General features: G+C 34.5%; 1 protein-coding gene across 2 annotated transcripts in view; it reads right to left on the bottom strand.

Annotated features, from left to right (window-relative positions):
* The window catches only part of Amph (amphiphysin), a 33370-nt gene that overhangs the window by 6172 nt on the left and 11059 nt on the right, over nucleotides 1-16139 (bottom strand). For both annotated transcript variants that reach the window (XM_013316381.1, XM_013316388.1), the window contains exon 2: nucleotides 366-501. In XM_013316381.1, coding sequence (XP_013171835.1) covers nucleotides 366-501 — 136 coding nt within the window. The remainder of the gene's footprint in view (nucleotides 1-365; nucleotides 502-16139) is intronic.

The raw sequence follows: 16139 nt of genomic DNA, 5'->3' as shown, positions 1-16139 counted from the left end.
GTTGAAAGAATTGGACCGATGTTAGAATTTTGTTTACATTTTTACAGTGACATTTCTGTATGATTCATCTCGTATGTCCGAGAAACGATGGTTTTATCACAAGATAATGTCGATATCATGCGACATTCATCTCGTACATTTTCAATAAACTGATAGGAAAGATTTTCGCTAAAAGTTTTAGATGACTTATTTGAAATAAATATCATAATTTTAATGTAATTACGTGTAGAAGTAAAAATAATTGGGTTTGTTTGAGATTTTTCGTATCTGGAGGATGGGACAATCCTTCTAAGGAATCTTTTTTTATAAGAGTAGGAAAGGAAGAAGATTAAAATTAAGCCTACAATTGCATTTTGTGTGTTTACCTCGTATACATCGTATGTAGTTATTGAACTCCTTCTGTAGCCGCGTGGCCTGCTGATGCTGCCGGTTGAAGTTCTGCAGGTGCTCCTCGAAGATGTCGTCCAGCGTACGATCCACCTTGCCCAGGTTCTGGAGCAACTGGAATACCATAACGATATACAATTAATTTACTTGTACTTCTATTTATGTTACGTTGATATATTTCCTTCTAATTGATTAATGGCGGATGCCTTAGGCGGATTCTTTTTGATGTGTTATATGTCCCTGAATTTTTTTTTAGATCGATGTTGTTAATCCAAATGGAAATCAATAAATACAGAAACATGTTTATTATGTTACAACAACCTTGTTTTTTATTGTAGTTTTACGATTTTTGTAAAGATAACATACGTGTGTGTGGGGGGTGGGGATAAAATTGTGAAGTTATTGCGAGTGTAGTGTTGTCTTACAACTGTATGTAACAGCTTCAAATTGCAACTAATGCGACACTCACGCGCATCGCCGTCGTCCTCGGCTGTTATGTAACTCATCGTGACTGCGAACACAATACATAAGGACGAGAACGATCCGATATACATATGTAAAGTAATTTTAAAATAACACTACATAAAGACAGAAAAATACGGAGAAAATTAGCTCAAAGAAACCGAATAAATTACCTACTACTATAATAATTTAGCAATCAATTTTAAAAGCTTAATAAAAATAATACAGAAGTTATAGTTTTGTAAATTAACAAGTTTGTATTCATTATGTGCGAATCAATCATATGACGCCTCCAGTACAATTGCTATGATGAAACAAGTTTACACTGTTAGGGATGATACTTTATTATGTTTTTGGTAGATAACGGTAGGATTTTTAAATTTTTGAAACTATTTTTTTTAATTATGGACTTCAGAGACGGAAATCACGGTATAGAACATGTCGTCATCCCTATTATTATCTTTGACGAAAAAGAGATTACATGTTTTAAACGAGAATGCAGGGCTCAGAAGCCTAAGTTAAATAATATTTGATTTTGTTCAATAGTAAAGGTGAGCATTAAGTAACAGATATCTAAAGCTATTTTTAGTTCCTCTGCCAACCATAACCTCTTCAATTTTAGTGTGTTCACATTATTCCAAAATATTAAAATACATACATAGGTTTTGTATGTGGCAACCCTATTGAAATGACAGAATTAACATACAAGTGAGGAGTTACGAAAGTTGATATACTGGCTGAAACATTAGAAGGCTGTGCGGGGCGGAGGCGCGGCGAGGGGGGGGGTATTTAACTTGTGCAAACCACTGCTACCTAAGTTACAAGTATTACTTAACGCAAAGGGCTGTCATAATATTAACACATGCAATAACAACTTCAGGTATTCTTTCAAACACAGTGTATATTGTTTTAAAAAATCGTAAAAAAAAAATAGCTAAAAGCGAAAATAAACATTTGATTTTTATTGGGTAATATAAAGGTATATAAATAGAAAGATTTACAAAATAAATTCTGTACACATCGTTAATCGCAACCTGCTGACTGAATATTTGTTCAGCAGCTGAACATTAGTATTGTACAGCGACGAAATAATGACGTCATATGTTAACATTTTCGTATCTGTCAAGTTTTACACAACTTCAGTAATAATGAGTCCAATAATATTTACATCTGTTAAAAGTCAAGTGATAATACTGCAATAGTTAGCATACAATGCGATGTCGACACAAGGTCGCCGATCAACAGATAGATACAAAACCTTCAATGGATCTCGAACCCGTTCTGCTTACGACTGGCTTAGGAATGTTCTGCAGACTGTCGCTGTGGCTCTAACAAATTCTAAAATGTTTCGTTCATCCAATTACAACTCTACTTGCCCACAAATATTAAATTACAAGTTAAACACCGAAAATTACCAAGCATCGTTTTGGTATGGATCCATGTAATCTTCGTAATAACATTATGTCACGCACAACACGTCAACGTTAACGCGGCGTCCGCTAGTGACGTCACGTCCGCGCGCGCTTCCTTTCCATTTCGATTGTCTTTGACCGAGGCCTCCAATTACAACCATTGTCTCGGCTAATAAATATACAGTTTGCAATTGATCCTCGTGTACGACCTTATCTGGATGTAATTAAAGTTGGCAATAGATTGCAGCAGCCGTGTCGCAGGTTGAAGCGTGACAATTGTTTAACGTGATTAGGTTATCGGCGTGACGATCGGCGATCGCGTATCGGTCAACTGGCTGCAGGGGTGAGATGATAACGACTTTATTGACCGTAAACAATGAGCAATTAGACATTTGATAACAAACATTAAAATATCGGATAATAAATTAATGATTTAAGTTGATGAGTACTTTAATTTCAAGTCTCGTTTTAATCATAGTAGCATCAGAGTACCGTGCAAATTTTGTTGCGGAAACTATAACTTTGTAGCATTTTTTAAAAATAATATTTGAGGTAACATTCATAATTATTAAATTCTTAAAATCGCCAGCAACCGGAGTGCAGCGGAAACAATTATTTAGTTAAAAATGAAACAAGATGATGTAAATAAATGAGAAATAAATTGCTTACACGATAGATGAGTGTTTTCCGCAGACCTTGTGGAAATATCTCTTGTTTACAAAACTATCATGAATTTACAATGAAATTTATTGTATAATTGACATCATTGATTATTAGTTATTACGTTGTCGGATCATACAAAGAAAACATAATTTGGGTAACGAGTGACCTTAGTTTATTTCCGTTTGGAACAGGAAGTTGTAATGATTGAAAATCTGGACGAACATGCGATGATAAGGTATTATTAATTTCTAGTATTATCTGTAGTTTTATTTGATCATGTAATCCATAAAGTTAGATGATATGGAATAAATTCACAATGATAGAATAAAATGCTTGCCTTAACATTGATAGCCAAACCAAAAACCTACTTCTAAACCCTAAAACAATAACTGCACAATAATAAAGGAGTAAATGCTTTATTAATACACTGGCCATAAGATTTTATTTAGTTTTCCAGTATTCCAGTGCACGTTGCACTCGCACGGCGAGCCATGTGGGGCTCTATAAATAGCGCCGCGCTTACCAGTTACCCGACGATATAAGTTGTAAAAAAATGCCCAACTCTGATAGAGATAATTTAGCTCATATTCTAAAGAATGAATGACAACTCACTCTTCGAAATGAATCAAACTCAAGTTGTTTAGCCTACAAGAGATCATAAAGAAAAAGGGCTCGCTACAACCAAGTAAAGAAAATACCGTTTGTAAAATTAGGTTTCCCTTTCCCTTTTCAAAATAATTTTCCAAACATAAAGTAGTTACGTAACACAATGATTTGTAATGGAATATCTTTGAATAAAACGATCATTTCGTTTCCTCAATAAATGGTATAACAAGAGACATTGCACGCGAACCTATCACTCTGTATTACACCGTTACAACTTTCCCACGTCTTTGTAACGCAGTTTGTGATCGAACACAAAAGTTAAACGGTGTTACGCAATGCCACAGTAATTAATACGGAAGTAAGATACTTCCAGCAAATGCTGAGTCTCCAATCTCAAATAAACATTGAAACAGAGATGTACAGGGGATAGAAAAGACATGACGAGAGAACAGAAAAATTTATATACTCGTATCAATTTACTAGTATACCTATATTTACTAATACCCTTTGTACTTGTACTGTTGTAAATGACAATTGGTGTTTGAAGCGTTGTTTTTCAAACACAAGCAATGGTTTACTAATTTCCGAAGCAACAAATGAGAGGGTTGAAGATCCGCAAAACGTAATCAAGTGGGTCATCAGACGGCGGGACAGTTTGGATGACTTCCAATAGCATCGCAGGAAATAGAAGTGACCGATACAATCTTTGACGAACATTAACTAATACAACCACAGTTAGTTTCTACAAAACTACATGACATTTTATTTTCCTTATGAACTTACAGGAAAATAATACAATTTCGTCACAATATTACTTCGTTAGTGATATTTATCTCAATTTATTTAATATTATTATTCAGTGCACATAATTCTATAGATCTTAATTTTTTTTTTGCGACAATTTTGTAAAAAAACGTATTTTTCCATGCAAGTTACCTATTTCACCTTGGGGAAATACCTTTTTCTATAGATTTATAACCTTCAGCTTTACCTTGTGTTTGTTCTGCATTTGTAACTAAAACATGATTCTTAAATTACAATACTTAAATTTTCCTTAGAAAATCTTGAATTTTATACTCAACAAATAAATCAAAAAATAAATCTTAAATTGTCCGTAATTTTATTATAATCAGTAGAACTCAGATGTTGTATTTAGTTAACTAGAAAATACTGAGAATATATCGACATATTAGTACAATATTAGAAGCACATCTCTAAGTGATAAAACTGCACGTAATATCCAAAGGTCAAGCCGATATCGCAACGCTCCGAGGAACCAAGTAATTGTCATTTTCCAGCAGACAACAAACAACAATCATGCAATAAAAGCATCGCACAATGCGACACGTGACTCTTCCAGTTAACAGTGGATTTCCACTGTCGAAACACGAGGACAAAAATATATTGACATCCCTCTTATACTTGTTGAAAAAAAAAGAAGCTGAAAATGTTCCACGAATAAAAACTCGCAATAAGAAAGTATACAGAACATAATTTATTAGCCTCTTTCGTTGAAAAATATTGATAATGATTAACTTATATATTTAGAACAGAACATCTAGTAGTAACCATTGTATCTCAAATTTAAAGTCTCAATCTTATCTTTGTTATCTAAAGAATTTATCAAATCCTTTCTTTTGTTAGGTTAAACAATAGTTTATCATGTTTTTTCTGATATTTCATACACTGTGCCTGCTTACATTACAATTGAGGTAGACGATTCTTAAATATAAAATAGATATTATATATTCCATTTGATTTCAAAAAATATAAATTCTACTTAATCCAAATGTCTTTAATGCATTTCAAATAAAAAAAATATTGGCTTTACGTATATTTAGTAACTCCCAGACGTTAGTGACATCATCTATAAAAAAAATTAGAACCAGAATCCATTACACGATATGTTTATTTCTGACTGTTTATTTTAAGACCGATCCCCGAGCGACGTTGCCTCAATTTTTCGCACCACAATTTGTTATCACATTGGAACATAACCGCTCGTATTATAAAACTCGATGCCTATTCATCGATTATTAAAGAGAAGCATTAACAAGCTTTTATAATGGACGATTCGGTTCATTTAGCCTTTTTTGAACAAATACTAAATATGGGGCTTTTTGAACTAAAAGCCCACACAATAGTAATACCTTTTCAAACATAATTACATTTTAACCGACTTCAAAAAGGAGGAGGTTCCCAATTTGTGTGTGTGTGTGTTTTTTTTTCGATAACTCCACACCTAGTTGTCCGACCGATTTTCATAATTATTTTATGCGAAAGATATTGCGTGTCATTTAGTTAAGAACTTATACGTAACTAGGTTTAAAACTAGGCTGAAATAACAATAATTATACAATAAAGACATTACAAGAAAGAAGAGATATTTCTTATTTTCGAAGGTATTAATGACATTATTTTGTTACTTTGTTTGAGAATATTTTCTTTATATTCTTCTTTTTTTTCTTATAAATTATTTACAAACTTTAAAGCATACAATTGATTAGATTATAAACATTTATTACATAAACTAAACAACATATATTATTGTTTATTTTATCTAGTTGGGTGCACAAGGATGTTTGTAAGCAGTCTACAATGATCGCATTGGAGAGGATGTGAACATTAAATCAACACAAATAACGGATTACGTCGAAAATAAATAGTTTCTAGACGTGACCAACACACGATTCGGTTTCATAACAAAGGCCAATGATATTTCTAGACGCCTAAATGCATAACTAACCACATATGCACTAGTATGCAGTAGCCACGGTTATTGCGACAAAGATTGTAACTCTACACGTTATGAAGCCGGGTAGGTATGCATAAGTAAAGCAGCTTTGTCAATCCAGTGTACCGACGTCGTCCCTTTATGCTATAGTACTAATATTATAAGAATTTTTCTGCTTATAAAACTATAATTTCTGATTTAGAATACCTTTATTTTTATCTTATATTATAAATGCGATTGTTTGGATGGCAGCATGGATGAATGTTTGTTTGAAGGTGTCTTCAGAACGCCTGTCTGTATGGATCTAGTTGAAATTTGGCATTGATGTAGAACATAGTCTAGAAGAACATATAGGTTAGCAATAATTTTTTTTTTTAAACCGCGTGAACGGAGTCTCCGGCGACAGCTAGTCTAACATATATTTTACATATGTTGTAAGATAAACATACAACCACGGTCAAATAAATCAGAGAAAGTCGTCATACATTTTAAACATACAGTCGTGTTTAGCATCTCATTTGGTGTGACACGAATGTTTCCACCGGCCACATATCTACGACTCAATACCTTAACAATGCTCACGTTATCAGTACAAAAGGATATTTTGTTCTTGTGTCGAGATAACGCTCATTTATCTGTTTTTGTAACGTGGAAGTTTAAGTATAACTTATCGATCTTTAAATTCAACACAACTTTTGTCTAATAATTTATCAATTTTATTCAGTAATCGTTTAAAAAAATGTTTTTTACCGTGGTTTTCTGACAACAAAATAACCGTTTAAAACATATTGATATCTCTATTTCGTCAAAGGTAATGACAGGGATGACGATGTGTTTTACACAGATTTTCATCTCAGAAACCGACGGCAAATCATCAATTGCAGATTAATTATAAATTAACATAAAACATAGAGTTTGCATGGATATTACCTAGAGTTGTCTAATCCATATCAAACAAATGGTAAATTCCCCGCCATTGGCAAAGTTCCAACACATAACATTGTTACCTCTGGTCTTAAAACACGCGAAGTGTCTCATTTAACACATCACAAGAGATCGAAGGGCGTATTAATGTGAATAAACTGGTTTATAGTTAATAGCGATACTAAATCCAACATCATTTGGCAAACATATCTGTGGCATATTTGACGTTTTTTTTTACCACTACTGTGATATAATTAACTACTGGATTACCACTTCCGAGCACATGCACAAAAACGTATTTGTTATCACGCGAAAAATGATAGTTTATTTTCTTTACTTCATTATTATTATTCAAGGAAAATACGGAAATAAACTTTAAAAAAGGGTCTTGACAAACAGACGGACGAACAAAGTGATCCTATAAGGGCTCCGTTTTTTTCCTATGAGGTACGGAACTCTAATAATTACTAACATTATCAAAAACACAGAATACTAACGCTGAACGGTGTTAATTTATTCTGTTTTGTACTATTAAGCATTTTAATTTGGACGTAGAGAAATGTATTTATTATCGTTCAGACTATATTGTAACTTGGTTCACGACTTATTAATGAAACAACGAACTGTGTTCATTTGCACAACGGAACATTACGTACGTCCTTGCACTCCTTTACTCTATGGTAATATGTAGGTAAATAGGGTTGTTACCTGCTTGGATTTGCATGCCGCTTATTCAAGCTACGAGTTTGGTTTCTATGTCTTCTGGTCAAAGGTAGTGAAATAAGTCTATGGACGTTGTTTTCTTTTCTTAGTCCGCCAAGGTTGCCAAGTTAATGATCGGTGGCCTATGCTTTTTTGCGTGTTCGATTTTAGTTCATCGAAATTTCGCAGCCCTAATATCGGTACGTCCTTGCGATGTTCTTTGGAACACAAAGTTGTAACTACATAGTATGTAACAATGTTACGTAGGTAAACATTGCGGTGCGGTGGTATCGAATGTTTATTTTAGTTTTTTTTTCTTATATTAGAAACACACATGTGTAATCAACTCAGCTGTTTTGTAGTGAACATTGGTATAAAGTAAACCAGCAACAGTTTGATATTGAGGGTTTCATTGTTTATAGGCAGAAAAGAGAAATAGGATAAAAGGATAGTCTGTGGCATAAAACAAACAAACCATCATGGTTTCATGCATTTTATACACATAATTTTACGTTTAAAATGTATTAGTGCATGAAACTATTACGGTGCATCATCACGTTAATTGTCATCGGAAGTGCATTGTCAATTGCAGTAGTTGTGGCGAGGAAACCAGGACGCCGGTACCATGTCTACGTCATTACTATGACAGAATAATAACCTACATGTGTTATCTGTAAACGTAAGTACTTTAACATCGCGTTGGTCACCAATTCTATTGAAAGAAGCCGAAACTGGCGACATTTCTTCTATTGAATTTTATTAACCAAAATTCCCTAGTCCTTAATCCACCATTTAAAAGGTGAACTGCTACATTTCTTTAACTTTTGTTAACCTCAACTTTATTTCCAGTCAATTTTAATTCCCGCGTCTTCTGTATACTCCAGGGGATTCGGACTATTTTGAAAATCACTGGTATCTTAGTAATCTTACTAAGATACCAGTGATTAATATAAATGCGAAACTTTAGATAGATGGATGAATGTTTGTTAAAAGGTATCTCCAGAACGTCTACGAGCATAGGTTTACTTACTAAGTTTTTTTTTTAAATTCTGTGCGGACGGAGTCGTGGGTAAAAGCTAGTAGAATATAAACTGTCGATAAACCATTAGTCACGCTCGATGTGTATACACCACAAAAGAGGTGTAAGGAAGGGCGCACCCGTACAAATGCGTCGCTGTTTGGTACAATGCAATGCTGAACAGTATTACAGCATTCGATGTCAATAGCACCGCTTTCTGCAGTGGCTAATACCCGCCTCGGTGTAGCTAAGGTTAACCTTAGTAGTAGCAATTATATCTTTGCAAAACATTGTTGTCTTTGTTGTTTCAATGGGAAATGTGTGTGATGGCTATATGTCTACAATACTAGTGACACTGTGGTCGAGAGTCAATACGCACTTTTTTAGACCTATTGATTTCAACTATAGATAACTCTAGATGAAAAAAAATGTATGACGTCAAAGACATTTTCGTATATTTTAAAACTAGAATTTTATTTAAACAGATAATGTTTGTAATATGCGCCCGGTAACGTAAAACTAAATGTGATTTACAACATCCGATTCGTTTAAATTAAACCTTTGAGTTACATTGAAATTCTGTACATCCAGTGATAGTATGTACGTATTGAGTAATGGTTCAGGATGAGTACGTCCTTCGCAGTGTATTGTCGCTTGTGTATTGTCCACTGCATCAATGATCTATTCTATTGCGACGCACCTTCCTCAATTTATACTGTACTCATATAATGTACTTTAGATATTGTTATTTTTTATAGTGAAATCATCATTGTAATGAATAAATTGAATTAAAATTTCAATCTATGAAACGAAAGTATTGGTTAAAAGACGGCGAATAGTAACGTCAATTTGCCACTCCCTGTTTCCAAGATTCCGCAAGGAAATTATCCTCAACTTATCAGATAACCCGAGTCTATCTGTTACAGCCATCTAGTCATGCGTGTGAGATCGCTACCAACATTAAAATGTTATAAATATTTGTAAACGTAACAAAACAAAAAACACGCAAGTACAATGTCCGACCGTAAACTTGACATTGCACGCTCGCTTCACGCCCAATACCAAATTAATGTATTCAGATACTTAAATCTTTAATGCCATCCGAAATACTACCGGAATTCAAAAGTATATTGTTCGCGCTAAACATAGAAAAATAGACACGACATCGAAAATAGAAAGCAACGGAAGATATGGGATGTGTGTCACTGAGACGCAGGTGGACATCAGCGGGGGGAGTGTGGAAGTGAGATACACGGCCAACAAACGCGGTCAACGAAAAGGGACGGAACTACCTTGTCAAACACGTTTAGCACGTAGAAAACATTCTCGGACCGCAAGAAACCAAAGAGATGTATCGATGGCCAGTTAACATCGATGATGATGAATAAAAATTCTTTAATTTACTAGCGACAAGTTGTTTAAAGATTAAGTATGAGTTGATTTATACAAACATTCAGTAATTTGAAGAAGACATTATTGTAGATATCTTGGACAAAACATTATGATAATAAACAAAAGTAAACAAAGAACGGTAAAAGTGAAAGCCATAGACCTGGCAATTTCTTCTTGAGGATGTCTATTGACTTGTTATATTATCTAAGTATCGCAAAATACATTCTGTGCTGGTGTTTCGTCATTGTCGAGTCACGATTGTTCGCGTGGCATTTGCTGCGAACACGCAACAGGGATGCCTGCCTCTTCACTTTAGACCTTCTCCACATTCCACACTAAACAGACAACTAAGTCGCGAGGGTTAACATTTTCCATAATATTAACGTTGTCGTAACCAGAACGCATAAGTTATTGTCCGTATTGTTTCTTGTAAACATACATAAAGATAATAGAATTTGCAACTGTATAGATGTCATCATACTTAAGATTTATTTATAGGACTGAAATCAACAATGTATATTCAGTATTCTAAGATAAGTGAACATTACCGTTATTTTCTATGAATCTTGTAGTATTTCAATGATGATTAAACTTATTAACTTACTTTTAAATGTTATTTAAACAATAGTTACAGTTGCTGCTATAAGTACTTAAAAGTACAATAGTATGAAACCAATCAAAAAGTTTTTATGCTAAGTCATTAGTGTTTGCAGAAACACTTTAAAACTTGAGACTATCATTGTTTTAACCTCCGCAGCACTTGAGGAAAGATGCATCATTAGTTTTTACGAACAATTGGATATACAAACGGATTCGCTCCAGAAATAATACAAACGCAGCTCTTGAGTCTTGACCCCATTTCTTTTTTAAGAACGGGCGCAATTCTGACGTATTTTCTGGTGTCATCCGGACGATTGCTTCATAACGATAAATAGGACAACACCTTTTAATAAATGTAAATTTTCATAATTATAAAGTTTGCAATTTTAAACAGTTCATGTTGATTGTGCGTTTATAAAGACTAAATGCATCAAGAGTGAAAATCTAAGTTATTGACTCGTGGTTGCTTATCGTATAAAGTATACTAGTATAGAAAGACTACGTGTGATGCTAACACGTCTAAGTATTAACAGTGAGGATTTAGCGTTGGCGACATCAACCTGCTAAGTGTCATGGTACAGCAACATAAGCCAGTTGTGGGAATGGAGTCCGCGAAGGCAGCGGTACTCCAAATATGCAGTCAGCGTGACGGTGTGACGGCGTGGCGACCTTGTTTTCGTTTTCGTTGAACCGTCTCGACTCGCGACCGTCTCGCTCATTGCTCGCGACTAATAAGTGACATAAGATGCTGTAAAATTATTATAAATAGTGCACCGAACTTAATGGCTGAGTCACGGACACTCTGCGGCGATTTAGTTTGGTGGATTAAATGTAAAAGATTGATACCCAACATGCACGAACTTAATATCAGTATATTTAAGTTCCTTGTAAACAACATAAGAAGTTGCGATGAACCAGCTAATCCAAGCGCGTTTGTTGGCTTATTACTAAATGTTCGATAAAATCCCTTAAGAAGTACAACTTGTTTTAGGCTGCTAACAAAATATGTATGACAAGGCATAATCCTTATTGCTTGTTTCAACTTGTATTTACTGAGTGTAATAAAAGATTAGAGACGGCGCGTCGATAAAGCTGTACTGACAATTCTAATTTTGTATTTACGGCAACGCCCCGGCCTCGTGCCTGTTCCTCCTTCGTTATTATGTTAGCATGTTTTTAACATAGCTATTGCATATGATCGCTTCTCGTAATACTTCAACAGATTGCAACGAGGCTGAATACATGTAATCTTTAATATAAATTAAAGTCTCATTGTCTCTCTATCGTCCTAATTTTGAGAATTAATTGGGAATCACTGCCGTGATATAAGATAAGAGAAGTTGGAACATTATATCAACGGCGGACAGCTATTCATTGGATACAACGCCATGTTAAACACAATCGCAATTACTATTCGGTGCCGATTTACGCCTAATTTAAGGTCGCATTCCTCGGAGCTAACCACGTAGAATGCATTGGAAAAGGTAGTACTACACAAACTAGTTTGGTGAGGCCGCCTCTGTCTATTGACTCTGACTACTGGCAAGTCTCGTCTCTAACATACTTTATTTTGCTTTCTGTGACCACGATAAAGTTTGTAAACCAAAGAATTTTGAAAATTTCTTTGATCTCATCTTTTAGAAATCTTTAACAAATGTTTATATAAACTATACATCTCTCCAGCAATCGACCATATTAATTGTATGCGCTTACAACCAGTAAGAATCGAAACAATAACATAACAATGCCAAAATTATAATCAAACATTGCTAAAAATGTGCGCGTGGAATATTAATGTAGCGTTACTAAAATATATCACAGTACTCATTCCATTGTTCGTAATAAACCGTGTCGAAACATCGATAGTATTTGGCGATGCTACATAACATGTAATGTTCGCGAATATCTTTCATAAATCAAATGGTGAGATGGCGCTAGAATCGAGTGACACACGTCGGGGAGAGGTCCGAGTGCAATCCGATACAATATCGAGCTTCGCAGACGGGAATAGTCGCTTCCCTGGCCTGGCTGCCGGCCATATACGAACCCGCTTCAATACGCCGTAACTCAACAAATACTTTACGCGACTTTCAACCTTAATACGTTAGTAGTAGGTCGTTATTTAATTATGTTGATGACGGGAGTTACATTAGAGAATAACACCAGGACGGTTATAAGCTGCGTATGCGCAGGCCCTTACGTAACGTTTAGTTGACGATGAACTCGATACGTCACAGGAACGTTTCCGGATGACGGATGGCCGATGGCTGGATGTGCACTGCGCAGACTATTATCGTAAATCACAGGATACTCTGCGGTTCGCTGCAAGGTTAATTGGACCAGAGGATTCTCGGGACTAAAATAGAACATTTGATGGCATTGGAACGATTGGTTTCACTTGAAAAATGTACGAATATGAAGAAGCTTCAACTTGATTCGTTTACTAAGAGGTAGAGTTCCCTTTGACCTTATTGAGCAAGTACAACTTTCCAATAGGATGTAATTAGTATAAACCTTGCGGTATAGTATAAAAACTAGTATTTACCAAATCAGATTTATTCTAGTTAAGAAATATACATATTAAGATACATTTAAATCGTCATACAGTTTGCTTAGTTGTCTCCGACGTAATATCCTTTTATAAAAAAACGTGAACTCTTCATTAGGTAAATGGCCTTCAATGACACATTCGATAGAATTAGTATGGTATTGTTAAGTTGTATGTTTATATTAACATTTGCATATTTGTTAAACTTTTCATCGTAGAGACAGTACAATCGTGTGACGACCAATGTTCTGGGAATTCCACATTCAATGAGTTACTTCGCCTTTCTTGGTACAAATAGCTTGAAGATAAATTAGTATTTGACGCAGATATCGTATGAGTAAAAAGTTTTATTTACACTTTCTTAAATCATTTGAATATTAAAAAGAACCTTGCAGCTTTATATAACATATAATATTGGTTTTATCTTATTCAAATTATTAAAAAAAAACGACGATCTTAACTTGATTATTTGACAAACTGTATAAGTAAAGCCATCCTTTATATAACAGGACGCGAGACAGATGTGTAGATTGAAAGTGTCTCATAGAAAAGTATAGGTTTCAAAGCGGGTTGCTGTCTACACACACAATGCCAATGAAAAAGGTACATTGAAGTGCAAAGGGACGGGAATTGCTCGTACAAGTACAAATGAGGTGCGCTTACTGCACTGCACAGGCCACGTCCTTGACAAGTAACCGATAGGAATTCGATACCATTTACTTGACTAGCGTATTACTTGATAAATTGTACACAACTGAGGTTTGTAATTAAATATATTCAAATTGTATACTCTTATTCTACTATAAGCAATATTTTTATTGACCTAAATTATGGTTTATGGCTCCTGGATGGATTTATCATCCAAAACTGCAAAAAACACATTAGGACAACGTCGATCATGTCAATCACCGTCTAGCTTAGCCCGTATTGTCGGAGGCTAGTTAACAACAAAGGCGTAACGCGCGTGTTGACCATACTGAGCGGAAGGCTGGGCGGCGCGTAGGCTGAGGACGTTCACCCTCGGACCCTGACTAATATCCCCCCCTCCCACTTTGGACCACATCCAAAAACAGCAACCGTTCGCCGCAATAAAACTTGAATATTATGTAAATAATATAGCGCCAAGAATAATATGGACTGTCATTTGATTTTGTTGTGATTTTGATCCTATCAATAAATATAATCATTGAAAAAAACAAATATAATTGTCAGTCTATTTATAATAAATATTACATGAGAAATTGTTATATACAAAGTGGCTGATGTCAACAAAACTGTATCTTGTAATAATGTAATCAAAGTTAAAAACAAAGCAATAGTGAACATAACAAGAATAATGCAAATACTAAATATACTAGAAATGCAACAGTGTGAAATGCGCACATTACGCGTGGCTCCGACCCGACAGACAATGGAAACATGCGAGATAGCATCACAACTGTGTTATCACTGACATCCGATATGGCAATATGTTTCATTTGCAATAAACTAAATTGCGTCTTAACAAACAATGTTGATGTTAACTTTTGAATGAAAATGAAAGTGATACGTCGCTACATGCATATTTTTAAATCGTATGTTTCCGATCCCCTCAACTTAGGAAACTTGGATACGATATCTTTTGTACATAGATTTGGTCTCATTAACCAAAGGTTAGTAAGATAGTAAAAATTTTCTATTATAATTGTTTTAAAAAGACTAAGGTAAAACAAAAAAAAATTGCTACGCTCTGAGTTTTACCTTTACATCTTTAGTATTAAATTTCTAATTACAGTTGAAGTTACATACGCAGTAAAAATAATCAATGTGAAATCTCTCAAGCGATGTATATACATAGATCAATAAGCCTAGGATAATCTTTATTCGACAAAGATTAATAGTATAATACTTATATGTACATCAGTCTTTGCTATTGTATGTATATAAGTTTCTGGAAACTTAAGTTTTATGTTAAGGTATTAAGTTACTGCCTTCATATAGTAATGTTCATCGTTTGCTAACAAATAATACTATGCAAAGTGTATTGGAATCATAATACTAAGGTTCCGAATACAAAAATTGAACAATCTTGCTTAAAATATCAATATTTTAATCTAATTTTACTGAATTAGTTGTTTTTCCACTACTATTTTTTGCTCTGAATAAGAGTAATTTTTTCATATTCCTGATTTAGCCGACAAAAAAACTGAGAAGTAAATCCTTAAAGTGTGTACTAAATTACATAACACTTACTACATAATAACTAGTAAATACCTTCGCAGTACATAACCTTGTAGAGTATGGTGCTCGTTACATTGAGCTGTCAACACATATCACATTTATCTGATAAGATTTACGTAGAGGAAAAATTGAGACGAGATGTAGGATGCGTGTCCATTGAAAACAACCGAGTAGCTGATTACAATTAAATTACTTTACATAAGGGGACAAAACTGGAATTGGAGACGTACCTGAAAACAAAAAAAGATAAATTATTAGTTCTTTAATAAAAGGAATATTGACGTCGTAAATAGAATTCCACAGCAATGTGGGAAACATTAGAGTAGCCCAGATGGACCCACTGAGATCCACAAAAGACCACGTCGGGATATACGAAGTTGAGGATTCACTACTTGAAGAAGAAATAAAGCAACAGGGGATTTAACAAACCCATTCAATTTTAGAAGTGCTCCACGTGCTAAAAAAGTTTGA

The sequence above is a fragment of the Papilio xuthus genome, unplaced genomic scaffold (assembly GCF_000836235.2).
Source record: "Papilio xuthus unplaced genomic scaffold, Pxut_1.1 DF829129.1, whole genome shotgun sequence".
Classification (NCBI taxonomy): domain Eukaryota; kingdom Metazoa; phylum Arthropoda; class Insecta; order Lepidoptera; family Papilionidae; genus Papilio; species Papilio xuthus.
This window is presented reverse-complemented; position numbering and strand designations above follow the sequence as displayed.